The sequence below is a fragment of the Carya illinoinensis genome, chromosome 4 (assembly GCF_018687715.1).
Source record: "Carya illinoinensis cultivar Pawnee chromosome 4, C.illinoinensisPawnee_v1, whole genome shotgun sequence".
Lineage (NCBI taxonomy): Eukaryota > Viridiplantae > Streptophyta > Magnoliopsida > Fagales > Juglandaceae > Carya > Carya illinoinensis.
Genome location: NC_056755.1, coordinates 35,958,565 through 35,977,671, shown reverse-complemented (window position 1 = coordinate 35,977,671; position 19,107 = coordinate 35,958,565). Strand labels below are relative to the sequence as shown.

At 36.0% G+C, this 19,107-nt stretch overlaps 1 protein-coding gene and 1 pseudogene across 3 annotated transcripts; one reads left to right on the top strand and one right to left on the bottom strand.

Moving 5' to 3' along the window:
• The first annotated feature begins 5,079 nt into the window (after window positions 1–5,079).
• Window positions 5,080–10,058, top strand: LOC122308129 (annotated as a pseudogene).
• A 1,053-nt stretch (window positions 10,059–11,111) lies between these two features.
• LOC122308130 (hexokinase-1-like) lies at window positions 11,112–18,455 on the bottom strand. 3 transcript variants are annotated; one of them, XM_043121303.1, is made up of 10 exons: window positions 17,808–18,455; window positions 16,230–16,380; window positions 15,961–16,143; window positions 14,963–15,037; window positions 14,661–14,816; window positions 14,401–14,499; window positions 14,171–14,301; window positions 12,314–12,395; window positions 11,551–11,916; window positions 11,112–11,218 (listed from the first exon to the last, which is right to left on the bottom strand). In XM_043121303.1, the coding sequence occupies exons 1-9, from the start codon at window positions 18,077–18,079 to the stop codon at window positions 11,569–11,571; spliced, it is 1,497 nt and encodes a 498-aa protein (XP_042977237.1). In that variant the 5' UTR covers window positions 18,080–18,455; the 3' UTR covers window positions 11,112–11,218; window positions 11,551–11,568. The 3 variants fall into 3 exon arrangements, with proteins under 3 accessions (XP_042977237.1, XP_042977238.1, XP_042977236.1); XM_043121304.1 differs by lacking the exon at window positions 11,112–11,218 and adding an exon at window positions 16,828–16,939 and having other exon boundaries at window positions 11,226–11,916; window positions 17,808–17,930; XM_043121302.1 differs by lacking the exon at window positions 11,112–11,218 and having other exon boundaries at window positions 11,226–11,916; window positions 17,808–18,454.
• Between the last annotated feature and the right edge of the window lie 652 nt (window positions 18,456–19,107).

Below are 19,107 nucleotides of genomic sequence, written 5' to 3'. Positions count from 1 at the left end.
GAGACTTTATGATAAAACACTTAAAAAAGCTTCGAAATGGGCATACAAAAGAATACCTAAAAGCTATCCGAGAGAGCATTTGGTGTTCTTTCACTGAAAGGTGTAAAGAAAGATGATTTCATGGGGAGTGGGCTGGAGACATTTATGCACAAGATATGGAAGAGGATGAGGTTGAAGTGAGAGTTGAGTGTAGGTCTTTCTTACCCAATAATATTCACGAAAATCAGCTCAAGATATTTTTACCCAAAAATATTCACAAATATCAGTTCAAGATATTTTTACCTAATAATATCCACAAAAATCAGTTCAAGATATTTTTACCCAAAAATATCCAAAAAAAATATCAACCCAAGATATTTTCTAATGGTATAGTATAGACTTGGAAGAGTGAGGTAGCTCTTTGATTTTTTTTTTTTTTTCCTTCTAGAACCTTCTAGATCCTCTTGACAACATCTGATTAGCCATGTAGGGGGATGAAATTACTTGGTCAAAATCAATGCTAAGGTGTCCAATTAAAACTTTTCTAACTTAATTTGGACATTCCACACTTCTAATACCATAGTGAGTAATAACACTAACTATGTGGTTAGACTAAAACCTATACGATTAATGGATTCGTGAAAACTTATGGGGTCTTCACGAGGTTCCTAAACCCAATAGAAATTCCACAATTGAATTTCTAACGGACTGTTACATTTTCCCTTCTCTTCCATGCATAATTTAGGACCCCTTCACAATCCTCTTCTAAAGCCCAACTAGCCTCATATTTGAAAGGTCTTTACTTCCACCTACTCTGTGTGTCTATAGCTTCTCTCCTTGTATTTAGGTGGACTAACAAAGGTTTGTGATCAAATGTTCTAGCTACTAAACTTCCACCCATGCCTCCTTATAAATATCCAACCACTCAAAATTTGACACTGCTCTATCCAACCTTTTCTTAGTAAAGGTTTCATCATTATGAGAGTTACTCCAAGTGTACGTATCCCCCTTCCATCCCAGATCATATAAGTTTCCTTCGCTCAGTTCATACCTAAACATCTCCATTTGTCCTTCATGTCTTGTCTTCCCTTTCCACTTCTCATCATTAAGTAAAATTTCATTGAAATCCCCCACTATGTATCAACCTTCATCACCTTTTGGCTTCATTGTTTTTAGCATTAACCATGTTTCCTTCCATTTTATTGTCTCTGGTTGTTCATAGAAGCAAATAAGCATCCATCTACTCTCTCCTTCACCTTCTACCCATGCATTAATATGTCTTTGAGAAAAATTTATAACATCTACTTTCACCCTAAAAATTTATAATATCTACTTTCACCCTTAAATCTCACAATAAAACCAATCCACCCCTTCTTCCTTCTGCCTCCACCACAAAACATCCCTCACAAGCCAACCTCTTTTTCACATTCCAACAGTTTTTACCTCTAATCTTAGTTTCCATAATAAAAGCTAAGTTGGGTTTATTCTTCTCTACTATAGAACAGAGATCACAAACTGTCCAAAGATTCTCTAACCCTCGGCAATTCCAACTCAATATTTTCATAATACTTGACAGGGTTAACATTCAGCCGCCGCCATTAAACCAATAATATCCCTTGAAAGTCATCCACCTTCCCATTTTCCTTTCTTACTCATCTTATTATTATCCCTAAACTCCACCTCACCCTGGTTTCTCTTTATTTTCTTTTTCTTCCTTTGTAATTTGCCCCTTCTTTTTTCTTTTTTCTTTTTTATTCCAGCCTTCCTCTTCCAAACCCCCTTCTTAACAACCTTATCCACCTCCACCATGCTCCCCTCCTCAAAGGTTACTACTACATCCTGTAGTCCTCCCTCACCCCTAGTAGCCATATCTTCTTCGTGTGGCTGCAATGAAACACAAACTATCTCCCATATTCCTTCTACCAATTCCCTTTCTCCTTCACCCCTCTTTTCCTCCCCATTCTCTTCATAATTTTTACTTCCTTCTCTACTTTTCCCTTTTTTCATCATCCCGTCTAAATCTTCTCTTACATTTCTAATCAGATTCTCATTTTTTCTCCCTCACTCACTTCCCTCTCCCTTCATTCCTCCCTTCCTTCCCACCCCCATTTTCCCCGTTATGAGCCATAATTCCTCCCTCCTACTTCCACCAACTACCCTCTTCATACCTACTAGCTCCATTGTTAAAGAATTTGTTTCTTTAAAATTGCTTGGCCTTCATCCATGATGCATATTGCTGTTCTTTTACTTCTGAACTCTCCCCTTGACTACTACAACCATTGGTCCCATGCACAATACACCCACACGAGAAATGGATTTTTGGCATTTTTTTCATAACTAAAAGGGATCCAGAACAATGTTTTGAATACCGTACCGGATGCCGTACCGGTCAAGGCACTGGAACGAAATATTTCGGTACCGGTACCGTTTCGTGTACCGTTTCGGAATAGTCAATATATAAATAAATTATATATATAAATATATATATATTAATTATATTTCAAAATAATAATTTATATATAAATAAATTATACATAAATACATATATCTATATAAATTATAAATAGTTTAGTCTAAATTGGGGGTAAAAAAATAAATTTGTAGTTTGAAAAAATGAAAAAAAAAAAAAAAAAAAAAAACGAAACCGAAATACCGGCCGGTACGGGCCGGTACAGGCCGAAATCTCGGCCGGTACGGCCGGTATTTGAACCGGTACGAAATTACAGAATTTCTGTACCGGTACGGAATATACCGGCCATACCGGCCGGTACGGTACGATTTTAAAAACACTAATCCAGAAGCTATTGCCTTTTACCTTCATTATTCTACCCCTTGCCAGCGGTTGAGTCAAATCCAACCACTTCCATCGTCTCTCACATCCACCTCCTCTACTTTACACACCGTACTCCCAATTTGCTCACCTCTCTCCTCTGTCATACATGATCAAGGCAGGTTATGAAACCTTACCCAAAAGCTTTCTATATCGAAACTAATGTTTCTGTGAGGGAGTATATCCATCAAACTCCTTCATCACAAGTACTTGGTTGTCAAACAACCATGATCTCCCTGACCAAACTTTTTGTTTATCGGCTAGATTTTTTAATTCAATGACAAAGGTGTTTCGAACTCACCTCAGTAAACTAAGCAGCCTTACTTATCCTCCAAATTTTTGCCATTAACCCCACCACTTCTCTACTTATCAACCTCATCGAGCAGATTTTTCCCATCATAGACCTCTACTCCTTCAGTACAAGTTCACTCAGTAGGTCCTCCTCAATTTCTATCACAGCTTTTTCCTCTTCTCACATCCTAAAACCCTTCCATTTTTCCTCTAGATCCTCCATCATTCAGCAAAAAATACTGCCCTCTGTCACTAGGTTTTCTCCCCCTATCGTGGCCTTCCGTATCCTCTGCCACTTAATGACAGTTAACCATCAAAATCTTTCCCGAAATCAATTGGGACCACCTTTTAAATCCGCCATTTCTGTTATAACCACCTCGCACTCACACTCACATGCGTCTAGCTCACTGACTCTCATTCCACACCTTTTCCAGAGAGAAAAGAGAGGAGAATTCTTTTAACTGTGTTTAATTACTTTGATCTAGATACTTGTGTGATATATATTTAGTCATAACCCTCTTAAGTTTCTCCATCCATTGGTATTAACAGAAATCACATTGACCAACAAGAGATTGCAACATGGCAAGTTGATGTTTTTTACAAAATAAGTCTAATTAAATGTTTCTTTAAAAAATAATTATATTTATATAATAAAAAACTAGTTTTAAAATTTTTAGAAGCTTTTAAAAAAACAAACAAATTAAAAAATAAAGGTTGCTCTTCATGGTTGGTGGCACCAGCTACCACGAGGTGGCCCGATTTGGCTACCCCATGGTGGATGTCCACCACGCACTTGGCCTAAATTAAGACTCAAGTAGATCAAGTAGTAGCATGTTCCTCCTACAATTTTTCATACGTAATATGGCATTTGCTCATTAGTTTGGAAGGGGTTTGGACAAGTTTGGTTTGCTTGATTTTGAAAAACAAAAAAAAAAAAAAAAAAAACAAAAACAAAAAACAAAAAACAAAAAACAAAAAACAAAAACAAAGAAAAAAAAGAACATATGTTTGAGAAAGTTTTTAGATGTAATATTTAATAAGTTTTATAAAATGAGAAAAAAATAGAATAATTATTTTTTAAACCAGTTCTATATTAAAGTTTGTGAAAAATATAATAAATTTGTAATTTATTTGAATATGTATTTTTTAATAATAATTTTCGTGTTGATTTTATGTTTAGATAATAATAATAAAAATATTTAAATGACATATTTTTCAAATTTAAAGATATTTAATTTGATTATCGAATAATTTAAAAAAATAAAAATTTGAAAAAGCCTTTTGTATCTAGGTCATTAACTGATGGGCTACTACAGGTGACAAACATCATATTTTCTTAAGAAAAAAACTATTATGCCACCCCGAATTATCGCTTTAGTTGACTACTCGGTAAAAAATAAAAAAAAATAAAAAAAAAAAGTAAAAAATACTTAATATTTAAGGAAGTAGTTTTAAATGTATTAGTATATTTTTTTTAATATATTAAAAATATGAAAAAAATATTTAAATGTATGCTACCTGTAAAATGGTGGAGTAGCACCGCACTTTTCATAATGCCATGATAGCATCAAGAAAGAGACAAATACGTCATTATATTTTTATCTATGCAATAAGATAAATGATTTATGTCTGGATTGTGTAATTCGATTATGTGTCTCGATAAAAGTTTTTAATATTTTTAATTATTTTTATACTTAATAATTTAAGAAATGTTTCTTAATAATGTTGTGAATTTAAAAAATATATATTTAAAAATATAAAAAAATAAATGAAAAAAAATCCCAAAAAATATATATATATTTTTCTCGAGACCGAGATCGTGCTAAATCCTCAGTCGATGTTCGCATGCTCGTATAATAATCATATAGACTTTTCTAATACCAACCCATTTCACGAGGGTTGTGGGAAGCATCGGTCTTGACTAAAGAGATCAGGTCTTTGTGAATGCTTTAGGTGGAAGTGGAAAAGGGACGAGGCTATTCAATGAATGAAGGTACAACCAACAGGCACCAACTAAACAATCATCCAAAGCGAGTCAAAGTCTAATACAGGAGTGGGGTTGGGGTGCTTCGACGTTTCTTCCCTACCGTTGTTCACGTTGGAAATTTGCGGATGTGAAATTCCTTTGAATTTTCCTTAATTTGAAGATTGAACTTTCCACCATTTGATGTGTCTTTTCCGCATCTTTCTCTAATTTTCGTCTAGGAGTGTTCATCGGGATTAGAATTTTTTTTTATCCAATTCGAAATTTAGAAATCTCCGTCCGGATTGGATCTGGGCAGTTGAGAGTACTATTCTATCCGTACTCGGATTTTTTTTTTTTTTTTTTTTTTTTGAAGTTAAGTCCCGCTCCCTCCTAATTTTCTATATAAAGCTCTCTTTCCCTCTCTCTCTCTCACCCCCTACCTCACCTCTCTCCCTCACCCCCCTACCTCCAAGGCCTGATTCAAGTACTCCTGTTAATCAGTCAACGGTGCCATCTGAGTCAACTCAAGCAAATCAACCGCTGCAAAACCAGGACTCCAGCCCCCAGCTGCTGCTGCAAAACTCACAAGGTAAGGTCTTTGTACGAATTTAATAGCTTTAAAGTTTAAAAAATGTCTATAAAAATATTCATTATATAAAAAATAATAAAAATAAAGTCCTATTAACCAAAAAAGCCTTTCAAGAAGTGTTAAAATGATTTTGTTTTAAAAACAAAAAACAAAAAAGGATAATAATAAACGTAGATATCCAATTACAACCTAGATATTCAGATTTAAATTCGGTTATCCGCCCAAGTTTTTCTTATTTTAACTACTCCATTTGACATGTAAACATAATTTATGCTAAATAATATTTGGCTACTATATTTAAAAATCAAAACTTTCAAGTGACTAGAGGAACAAATTTATTACAACATCGAGTTTTTTTTTTATGAAAACAAGTATTTGAACGATGCACCAATCATGTTAAACATTCTCTTATTGGCAAAGTCAAAAAAAAAAAAAAAAAAAAAAAAAAGAGGGAGATGGATAGTTCTTAGCAAACTATCCTCTAAACATATGAGTAAATTCTACTAATCTTGTTTTAAAAATGATTGTTATTTTCTTTAAGAATCCTCTGTTTTGGTTCTTATTTACTTAATAGGGATGAAAAGTTCCAACCCCACATAACCATATCATCTCAGCAAAGATGTTAGACTAAACTTGCAATTATTGGTCAACAAATTCCCTTTCCATTGGAAAAGAAGCAGATGTTACGCTCTTTAAAGTTTCCTTGATTTGAAGTTTGAACATCCCACCATCGAATGTGTTTTTTCTTATCTTTCTTGAATTTTCATATGTTTATTAGCTCATTGTGGAGATCAGAGTTCAGACCAGAGCCAGAAGCAAAGGAACTCAACCTCTTGTAATGAAGAAAACAACTCTAATATTTCTCCATTTCTCTATCTACTTCAGTACCTTTTTCCACCTCCTCAGCCATGCAAACTCCCAACTTAGTACTCAAGAACAAGGAATCCTACTAAATCTGAAAAAACTCTGGGGAAACCCGAAATCTCTCAAACACTGGATTCCAACAAACTCCTCCTCCCATTGTTCCTGGCCTGAGATCACTTGCTCCAATGACTCAATCATTGGATTATCCTTCCGAGATTATAACATCAATGGAACAGTCGCCCCCTTTATCTGCAACCTCAAGAACCTTGCAACATTTGATGTTTATAATAACAGTTTCCACTCAACAGAATTCCCGATAGCTCTCTACAACTGTTCCAAGCTAGAAATTCTTGACCTCTCAGAGAACTACTTTTATGGTGCAATCCCCAATGACATTCACCGCATGTCTTGGCTTCGAGAGCTTAGCCTCGAAGGTAACAACTTCGACGGTAACATCTCATCATCTATCGGACGGTTGACAGAACTAAGAAAACTCATGCTTTCCTCTTGTCCTTTTACTGGTTCTTTCCCGCCATAAATTGGAAACCTATCCAATCTCGAGGAACTAGGATTGGCAGGTAATTCCAAGATAGTGTCAACGTTGCCTTCGGAGTTTGGAAAGTTGAAGAAACTAAAAAGTTTATGGATGGCCAAAACGAATTTGATCGGAGAAATACCACACACGATCTGAGAAATGGAAGCTTTAGAGCAGTTGGATTTGTCAGAAAATAACTTGATCGGGAAGATCCCGGACAGTTTGTTTATGCCAAAGAATCTAAGGATTGTTTACCTTTACAAAAACAAATTGTCCGGGGAGATTCCTCAGGTGGTCAAGGCTTTGAACCTCGATGTCATCGATCTCTCAGAAAATAATTTGACAGGAACAATTCCCGATGATTTTGGAAAGCTCGGAAATTTGACGGGTCTGGCTTTGTTTTTCAATCAGCTATCTGGAAAAATCCCAGATAGCATTGGTCGTCTTCCAAAGCTAATAAATCTCAGGTTATTTAACAATAATTTTTCAGGGAGTTTGCCTCCAGAATTTGGGAGGTATTCTATGCTGGAAGAGTTTCAGGTTTCAACCAACAAGCTTACAGGCCAGTTGCCAGAACACTTGTGTGATAATGGAAAGTTACTGGGAGTGGTAGCTTTTGAAAACCAACTCAATGGAGGGTTGCCCAAGTCGCTTGGAAATTGCAGCAGTTTGGAATTAGTCAAGATATACAAAAATAAGTTTTCTGGAAATATTCCTAATGGCCTTTGGACATCATCGAATCTGACCATGTTGATGTTAAGTGATAATTCTTTTACAGGCGAACTTCCTGGGAGATTGGCAAGGAATCTTGCACGATTGGAGATGAATAATAATAGGTTTTCAGGTAAAATTCCACAGGGAATGTCTTCCTCGACAAATTTGTTGGTTCTCAAGGCTAGTAATAACCTCTTCAATGGCACGATTCCTCGAGATCTTTCTCGTTTGACAATTCTTTTGCTTGATCGAAACCAACTTTCGGGCTCCCTTCCATCAGACATTAATTCATGGAAATCATTGAATACACTAAACCTCAGCCAAAATGCAATCTCTGGACAAATTCCAGAGGAACTTGGTTCCTTACCAAGCCTTACTGAATTGGACTTGTCAGAAAACCAGTTGTCTGGCCTAATTCCATCTAAACTTGGCCTCCTAAAGCCCACTTCACTCAATCTGTCTTCAAATCATCTGACTGGTAGCATCCCAACTGAGTTCGAGAATGATGCATATGCCTACAGCTTCTTGAATAATCCTGGTCTTTGTGCTAATAGACCATCTCGATACCTTAACCTTGAGAACTGTAGTTCACGCCATCAAAAGTCGAGCAAAACTTCTTACAAATTAATTGCTTGGATCATAGGTTTGGTGGTAGCAGTTCTTCTAGGTTTATTTATTTCATTCTTTGTGATAAGAAATTACAAACAAGGAAAGCATGGATTGCATTTGACATGGAAGCTCGTTTCATTCCAGAAGCTGAATTTCACAGAATTAGACATTTTGTCTGGATTGACAGCAAATAACCTGATTGGTTCTGGTGGATCAGGTCAAGTATATCATGTTGTTGTTAATCATTCAAGTGATAGTGTTGCTGTGAAGAAGATTTGGAATAATAGAAAGCTTGAAAAAAAGCTTGAAAAAGAATTCCTGGCAGAAGTCAAAATACTTAGTTCAATTCGACATGCCAACATAGTGAAGTTGCTCTGTTGTATCTCCAATGATAATTCAAAACTTCTTGTTTACAAGTATTTGGATAATCGTAGCCTGGATCAATGGCTACATAGGAAGAGTAGAGCAACAACCTTTTCAAGTTCAATCAATCATGTTGTCTTGGACTGGCCTAAAAGGATGCATATAGCAGTTGGAGCTGCCCAGGGGCTCTCCTATATGCACCATGATTGCTCACCACCCATTGTTCATCGAGATGTTAAGTCAAGCAACATCCTTTTAGATCTTGATTTCAATGCACAAATAGCTGATTTTGGTCTAGCAAAGATATTGATCAAGGAGGGAGAACTAGCTACAATGTCAGCCGTGGCTGGCTCTTTTGGCTACATAGCTCCAGGTGTGTGACAATATAGATTTCCAAGTTTCCTTTTATTAATGATGTTTTCCTCTTTTTCCATCACCACAAGTTTGGCTTAGCTTGTGTTGTTGAATTGAAATGCAGAGTATGCTCGCACAACAAAAATTAATGAGAAGATCGATGTTTATAGCTTCGGGGTTATCCTTCTAGAACTAACAACTGGAAGGAAAGCCAATGATGGTGACGAACATACATCCCTAGCTGAATGGGCATTGCGACACATTCAAGATGGAAAACCAATAGGTGATGCCTTGGATGAGGAGGTCAAGGAATCCTGTCACTTGAATGAAATGTGTCATGTTTTCAAACTTGGACTCTATTGTACTAGCACACAGGCTTCTACCAGGCCATCCATGAAAGAGGTTCTTAAGGTTTTGCTTCAATGCAGCCAACCAGTCAGAAATGGAGAGAAGAATGTAATAATTGAGATGTTTTTCCCTTCCTAAGGAATTCAAAGCCAAATGAGGATGCTCAGCATTGTTCAAGACTAATAAAGGACTAGATCCTCTATGGTTACTAAAAAGAATTCAATGGTGAAGTTATTACCTTTAAGATTGTGTTTGGTAAGTGAAGTTGTCTTAGACTTAATTTTAATGGAGAGCCAAATCAGGACTCAGACTATTTCACTACTATTTCCAAACTATTTGTTACTTTTTCACTATTATTCATTACTTTTTCACTTGAAAGCAATAGTTGAGATTTCAAGAACTCTAAAGGGTATGTATAGGATAGCATATTGTATGATAATGTTAGACTAGCTAATACGTGAGACACAAATAGTTCAACTTTCTTAGTGATAGAACATGTATCATAAGGTGTTAATCTAAGTACACCAAAGTGGTCTTCGATGGTGTTTGAGACATTATACAACAATTTCCATGTAACTTTTATAAGAATAATAAACCAAATTTAGAACACTCCAAATATTTCTCTCTAATTTCCACTGCTTATTTCTGTTCAAAAGTACTTAACAGAAAACTTCTCCCCCGAAGTATACTATTCTTAACTTGTATCTAATGTCCACACAGATGGAAGAGTTGTTATATTTTGGCTGAACTTTCCCAACGACTATTGCATTCCATTCTAGAAAATGAAGATGACGCGAGGAAAATACTACTTGATATTCAAAGTCTCTTTAGAGCAAGTTGACTGGAAAATTTGCATGGGAAACAAACCTTGTTTCATCGAAAGTGCCTCCCAAGTCTACACCACTTTTGAATAGAGATATTTTCCATAAACGAGGGCTGACAATTGTATCTTCTTGCAAAGACAGCAGACATATTTGACATTATCATAATTTGAACATAGGAAATACTGAAAACATTGCCAGTTTTACTATAAAGATCTTGTAAACTGAGTTGGTAGTTCATGCTGTCGCATTATCAATATTGTAATATTAACTGTTTCTTCTAGAAACTTGAATGATTAGAGAGCAATTAGTCCGCCCTTGTGTTTGCACTTTCGTTCTAAATTATCCTCTGTTTCACCCTTCAAGCCTTTTTTCGCCATCTGCTTCACTATATTTTTAACGGGTAATTTTTTAAATCCTTTCAAGCCCTTAAAATACACAAAGGGTACACATTGGAATCTACATTTAATTAAAATGAGGAATACAAAAATTGATACCCCAATAAGTCACCACAAAAGCACGGCCAAAACCAGAGATTCTTTACGCAAGGGATAATCACTTTTCTTAAATTTGTTTGTAAGGTCGATACAAATATCCTGTTAGCAGACTTACGAACTTAAAAGCAGTAATTCTCAATTGCCAGGCAGACCACTTATATTAACTGAAACAATCGAAGGTACTTTCTTCCTGCAGAAATTAACAGCAATTTGATTCGTTTTGTTGATGTCCAAATGTGAAAGAGTAATGTTAAATACAAACATATAACATATAAACCTTCCGAAAAATGTGAAGTCTTTCAAGTAGATCTCACTTTTTTTTCGAAAGGCTTACTCGAGAGGTGCACAACCTTAAGCTTAAGCTTGTACAAATCATTTTCCAAATATTCCACATTTCTGATACACACATCCTGTTTTATTTGCAATAGAAACAGGAGAATGCCATGTCAAAGTGATTCCTGAAAGAACAGTTAACAGACCCCACTTTATTTCATAATTCAGCACAAGTGCACTTAAAATATGCCCATACCAACAAAATACAACATCACAAAAGCAGCAGAGAATTAGAGGCTGCAGCATGTAAAGCTTGAGCCCTACTTACCCTCCAAATATGATTCACTGTTGTATAATACGCTCTGCAAGACCATAAATTAAGGTTTTGCTGGCATGATCTCTTGAACTAGGAGCAAAGCCAAGCTCCTAGTGATCCGGAATAGTGAAAAAGGGAGAAACAAGAAATATACAAAAAAAAAAAAAACTAATAATGAAAATGTCACACTTCGTCATCTACCTTGGCTCCGACATTTTTTCATGATTCCTCTACCCCAACGTATTGGGAATGAGAGGCAGCAAGGAGGGCAGCTCCAGCGCCAGAGCCATCATTGGAGTGCTCGATGACGATGTTCTCAGCAACTTCCTTTCCCAATAACTCCTTGAGTGTACTCTCCAAACATGTCCTGAATTCAGTGTAGTGCTCATACAACCCTCCATCGATCCCTATAACTGACTTCTGTTTCTCTCCATCCCTGATCGTGTCTCTACCCAATTTCTTGAGGATACCAAGGATCCCAGCAGCGGATAGGCGGGCCCCACGTGAGGCAACAATGTCACAAAGCTCCACGACGACTTTTCTCATTTTCAGGGAGGTATTAGATATCTAACAAAGAAAAAATTAAAGTATAAGAAAACCCATTGAATTAGGAAAAGATCTGTGTTTTTATTAAAATGTCCTCCTAAACACCAAACTAAACATAAGAATTCCTCTTTGGAAAAAGCATTACACAAAAGATTTGAGTTATTTTGAATCCCTTCTGCTTTTCTTCTTCTAACACAAACAAATACATATAGAAAGAAAAATGACTCCTTTGTACACAACTAGTTGTGCTTGGAATGCACCTTTTACAATTTTTAATGAATTTCTTATTACTTATCGAAAAAAAGAAAAATGAAACCCACTTATCAAAAAAAAGAAAAAGAAAGAAAAATGCAACTGATTTCTAAGGTTGGATAATGTAAATAAAATTTCATCCAACAATTTGGGCCGCTTATAATACCTCTAAGACATCCTTCAATTTGCTCCCAACCACTCTCAGATCTGAAGACTTGTCGTGATGCATCGCAGACATGTCTGGAGTCCTGCATATTTTACATCAACAATGTAAAATCTCTAAAAGTTGTTGCCCAACACAACTTACATCATGCAAATGCAAAGAAATCTTCAGCAGCAAAACTTACACAAACTACACCACAATTCAATTTACAAGGGATACGAGTTAACCAAATAAGCATCTTAAGAACACTCGGTGCCAATAAAAAAAACAAAGACTCAAAAACATCCTTACAAACCATTAATAATCAGATGATAAGACCAAATTACTAAAAAATGCTCTTCAAAATTCAGGTTTGAAGGCCAATGCCATAGGACCAAGGATGAAGCCAGAATTGTAGGCTTTGGGGGGCCAAATATTTGGAGTTGGAATAGGCGGTTGGGTTTGAGTTTTTTTAGCAACACCAATACCAAATTGCTAAAAATAAAACGACAAAAGCAGATACATAAAAAAAGATCAGACAAAAAAATTCACTTAAAGAAAAATAGATATTTTGCCAAATTCAACTAAATGGCAAATGCATACATTACAAAAATAAATAAATAATGTAATGTTGGTGCACAAATTTGAGGAGAAAATGAATGAAAAAATGGTAAGTTTTAAATAGGTTGACAAATTTAAGCAAATTTTGCATATTACTTCTCTCCGAGTTTCTCATAAGTTCAGAATTTTCCCCACCAAAAAGTTGATAGTGAAATGACCTATCTAAATAAAATAACATAAAATGTTGAACCTTAACGAGAAGGCCAGAGAACAAAAAAAAGATTACCATGAAAAAGAAAAAACAAGAAAAAGCCTAGATTACCCAAAACAATAAAAAGAAAAGCTGCATGAAAAAAGATCACCAAGTCAAATTGGTTGCAAGGAATTGCCCATTTACAAAACCAATGGTCAAAATTGTCAATGGTTTCACTGTCACTAACATACCCACGAAGTTAGGGGAGGGGACAGGACGACGGGGGAAATCGCCCATAATTTCTTTGTTTCCTACATTTTTTTTTTTTTGTTTTTTGGTGGGGGGGGGGGGGGGGGGGGGAGGCGCTCCTCTTTCTGGTTTGTCTACTCTTGTTATGCCTTCGTCTCTGATGGGAACAAAATATGACATACAGAACCAAAAACAATTTTGGCAACAGGCATAAATTCAAGCACTGACCTTCATAGTTGCACTAATGATTTGAGTTTTATATTGAAATTAGCTAGACTAGGTGATAAAGGATACCACTCGATTCATACAAGCAAATCAAATAATCAAATTATTAAACATTCCATGCCAATTGTGAGGTTGTTTATCATTATACTCAACATTAAACGCAGTAAACAAAGCACCCAATTTAAAACATTTGTACAAGGTTTGGGTCAAGGTTGTATTAACAAGTAGCTCCAATGCACTCAGAGTTCAAACTGATATCTGCAGCCAAAACCAACTACAAATTTCTAGAAATCTTGTTATGCCCAGACAGACTTAATTGGTTTGAAAGTAAGCTAGGTTTTTAGGTTTGTGTATTTGATTTAGGATGGATAGGGGTTTAATGGCACAGTGGTTTACCTACTCATTACTTGAAATAGATAGTGTAGATCACGTTCCCTATTTCGGAAGTCACTGAAATTAATGACTTATGCCACTTGCAACTGAAGAATATGTCAAAATGCTTAATTTATTACTAAACAATTCAGTATTCATTGGTACACAGTATAATGAAAAATAAGACTATACACAGATTTCAAGCTGCATAAGTAAAAGTGAAGTCACCATCCAAAAAAGAGACAAGTTTAAACAGGGTAGCGTATAAAAAATTTTCCTACCTCAGTATTAAAGGAATTCTCAGTTTGGGTGGAACAGTATCACCAAAAAATGCAGCTTCCTCAGCCATCCTACACAGAACCCTGCGTACAATGTCCCCCAAATACATACCAGAAATTATCTTCTCAAAGATCTGCACACAACAATCAGGAAGGTGTAACAAATATTCAGAGAGCCATTCAAATAAGCAGAGACGTATTTAAGGCATGATTAAGATTTCACAGGAGTTGACCTGTTCTCCAGGGTTTAAACTATCGTCATCTAGTGCTTGATCATATTCTGTTAGTGGAAGGTGGGATGACCGGAAGTTACCCCACTCCATATTGATAACCTACAGTATGATAAAAATAACTTATTGTCGGTTCATCATCTTGCACTTAACAGTAAACACTGAGAACTACTCCTGAACAATTTTGTAACTGAAACAAAAAAAAGTGATGGAAGAATGCAGGTAACAGTTTCACAAAATTGATACCACCAAAGTACACTAACCATCTCTCCTGATTTAGGAAGAAGATCATGCCACTTGGGAATAGCATGTGCCCTTTCTACATATGCTGCATTTGTACCAGTGCCTAAAATGACACCAGCAATGACATCCTGGTTGCAGTATCTACCTCCTGCTAATGTTCCAATTGTATCATTGACCTACATCAATCCAGCAAGTTTTTGTTGCCCATGATAGAAACAAAGATCATAGTAAACAGGATGAAATATTGAGGAACCCAGAAAGACAAATATTATGATACCAAACTGTAATTTTTCCTCCCAATAGCTGAACATGAAAATCTTACCAAAGCTGACACACGCATATCTAGGCCAATCTTGTCCATGGCTTTGGTCAGTTCTCCAACCACATCTTGTCCAACCTATATCAATTTCAGCCAAGAAATAAGTTAGAAGAGAGGACTTCATGAATATTGAATATGTATGCTCTTCACTATGGAATTTGTCCAAAGTTTTCGTGAGCAACTATAACAGGGACCGGCACAGCCTAAAAAAAAAAAAAAAAAAAACAATTTTTTTCTGATAAAACCCATCCCTGGCACACACTGGTGCATTATGCATTCAGAAGGGGAGGGTGGCTGGGCAGGTGGGCAGGTGGGAGAGAAGGGGGAGGGGAGGAAGAGGGAGAGCATACTAATGCATATGTGCACTGCAGATAAGATTCCCTGGATGTTCAGGCCTTACACTAATTAATTTCTTTCCTACCATTCATATTAGAATCTTCTATACCAAAGTGGCCTCACAAATGAAAACCTTTCCATGCTGTCAAGGGCAATATTAATTATGTCAATTTTTTTTAACATTTCAGCCAAGTCTAATTGCAATTATCGACTTCTACTCCCAAAATATGTAGCGAACAAAGTATCCCTTCTCCAAAAGCAGGTACAACAATTTCAGTAGCAACAGAATGTTTTGGAGTGATTTTCCATTACACATTACATCTTGTTTCTAGATGCTAATATAAGAGTGCATCATTTTAAAATCCAGATCAAGCAGTGGGTCCCGCCTATCTGCTTCTAGGCGAATGGCCATTCCCATAATATGAGCAGGGAAAATTGTTGCCACTGAATAAAGTGACAATTAAAAAAAAAAAAAACGGAACCACGAAACATTCACTAGTTAAATTTAAATCGAAAGAGTTTTTAACACAGGCATAATCAGTATAAAAAAACATACTTTACTTGGACAATGGACCACAAACCTAGTCATCAGTTATAACAACAGGCAAAAATAGCCATATCAATATGAAAGACCAAGAACAAGCAGCCAAAGCAACTAGGATTACCGCATCTTCAATGTCGAATCCCTTCGTCCACTTTATCAAGGTCCCTGATGAAATTGATAATTGCCTCACTGGGAATGAGAAGGTAAAACCCAACTCCCTTTGTCTACCAGGTGCTGGATGAAACCCTTCGCTTTCTGTAGCAACAAATTTTGCAAGAGCTGCGGCTATAAAATCAAACAATTCCTGGAGTAACATCATCTAGAATAGATTAGAGTTTGAACCATTTAACACAACCTAACCTTTGATAGACTTATTAAGGAAGTACTAACGTGTGAACTCCCTGTCATCAAATGTCGAGGAATTGCAACTTCATCAAATTCTTGATTGATAATGTGTTTTCCTTGCCCTCCTAACTGTACTCGTAGGACACGGAAGTTTGTCCCTCCAAGGTCCAGTGCATAAAAAAGACCTTTCTCATTCCTATTAAAATTAGATCGAAAGTGAATGAACATGCTAAGCTGAAATTCAATTCAGTAGTACAAGGACAACTGATATCACATCCACTAGGTGGGATTATTTCACATAAGCGTTATCATTTCCATAATTTAGAAAACAATTACTATTTTTTTCTCATTTTTTAATCAGATCGGATTTAAAAATGAGACAAGTAGTAATTGTTTTCTAAATTATGCACGTTTTTAATTATTCCTGTCTTTCTTACTATTTTTACTCGTATTAACACCCATCAGGATCATCGAAATAATTCTTTAGGGCAAATCTCATTATATATACTGATGTGAGGAAAGTGCATACGCCAATTGATACTTTACGCAACTTTAACTAATGAGCCAAAACTGTACTTTACAGCAATAAATGCGCAAAGAGTTGCCTCATACTATGAGAGTAAGCAACAAAATTTTTTACTACCATAAATAAGAATGTTGGGTTGCACTAAGCAAAATTGTCTCTACCGATCGCTTGCCGACCATAAAGTGGCCATATTCCACAAAGAACATGCCAAACACGGAAACTTGATTATCTGTGAAACCACGATGTGATGGTCAACTTTAATATCCTTCCAAAAACCTAAATTTATCAGGGATTCATCATTATAGATGAACATCCAATAAAAGAGGAATAACTGCTAGCAGCGTTTCATGCTAAACCAGCATGAAAGCACTGCACAAATTCAATGACAGATATGAGCCAAAAATTCCAAGCAATAAATAAAAAAATAAAATATAGAAATTACAACCCATATAATATAAGGAAAGAGCATAAAATGGAAAAACCAAAAGTCGGGAAGGCGAATATTGCAGAGAGAGATAATGGGAAAAGGATATATCAAAGAACAATTAAACATACAACTCCCACCAAATAAGCATAAAATTTGAACAACGAATAGAAAACTAAACACGAGAAAAAGTTTAGGCTAGTCATAAAGCAAATGCTACCTTCACAATAAAAGTCCTGTAAATTCTACGTGAATTTTGTCCCTCTCAATTCAAGCTGAGTAATTTTCTTTTCTGAAGAGAACGTTTCATTCGAACTATCTACGTAACTAACAAGTCTCAGATATCCTTTTCCTTTTACACCAATCTTTCACAGACAAAAATAGCTCTCGGCAAGATTAACCCTGAACTTAAGTTGGTACCAAAAGCGCTCAAACACACTAGTAAAAATAAGCAAAAAAAATGAAAAAAACATCATTTTAGCCCTTTGAAATCTGACCAAAAAGATCATTTCTTCAATCAAGATCAGCCTTTTTTATGCAATCACGATCAACACAAAGCAATGACGAATTGAGGAGCCCAAAAATTTAAAAAAAAAAAAAATCGAATAAATTTAACTTCGAAATGAATAGAAAGGAGCTTTTTTTTTTTTTTTTTTTTTTTTTTTTTGGTTACCCAGTAGGAAGGTTGTCGACGTAGCTGATTAGCATCTTGAGTTTGCTGCCACCCTCCGATGCGAGACCAGCATGCATCTCAACGGTCATAGCGTCAGCCACCTGTCTTAGCTTACCAAGTGGGGTACCACACTTCTCCTCAAATTCCTTGACGATCGCCATGGCTCGGGCCCACTTCCCGGAGCTCCTCATCCGGTGGCGCACCACCAGAGCCGCCGCAGCGCATACCGCCGCCGCACACACTACCGCTGCTCCGACCGCCACCTTCCCCATACTCTCTCTCTCTCTCTCTCTCTCTCTCTCTCTCTCTCAACTCCCCGATTGGTTGGATTCGACTTTTTACTTGAAATTCGCTATCAAAGATTCGTATTCCCGTGCATGCGTTCTCCCAGCTGTAACAAGAAGTATAGAAGGAGATGAAAACCCCAGATCGAGCGATTACTTGCTCTTCGATTTGATTTTTCCGAAGGAAAAGGTCATCCGAAAATGAGAGTCGTATGAATCTTATTACATATATAAAATATTTATGGAAAGGGAGATAATTGAGAAAAGGCCCATCGTTTTGGATTTGAATAACGATAATGACATCTCGGGTGCCAGTTGCTTTGTCTGCTTTTTCATCCACCTTTCAGGCTTTCCCCAGCATCATCGTTTCTTCGGTTGCCAGTTGTTTCGGTTTTGATAAAGACAAACAAAAAACGAGCCCATCCATCCTTTTTGTAATTTTTTTCGTCTAGGAAACGCCACGTGTACGGCTCCAATGCATCTTTAGCTAGCACGTGTTAGTTGTCAAGACTTTTTTATAATTTAATTTCGCAAGGACTCTGAAAGGATTTGCTTTAGCATATTATATTAAAAAGAAATATATATATATATATATAACGCAGCGGTCACGTGCTACGACCGTTTTCATTAGTCTGATCCAAATTTTATTTTTATATTGATGACGATATCTCTATCCAGATCCTCAAATCTCGATAAAAAGTATTATTTAAAAGATATATTATTTACCAATATGATTATTTTGAAATTATTCCTATTGATTAAAACAAAAAGTTACTTACCTTTTACACTACATTTATTTTAATTTTCTTTTTTTTATAATAAATATATGGTAGGTAGATAATAAGTAAAACAGGTCACTTAAATTAATAAATATAAAATAATAAATAATATTAAAATATATAATGTAAAATAATAAATAACATCAACGTAAACAAAAATTATTAAAAGATCTCCATTAGAGGTGGCGCAGGACACCGCATCCAGCCCATCGCCCATCGTTTGGCTCTCACTAGGCG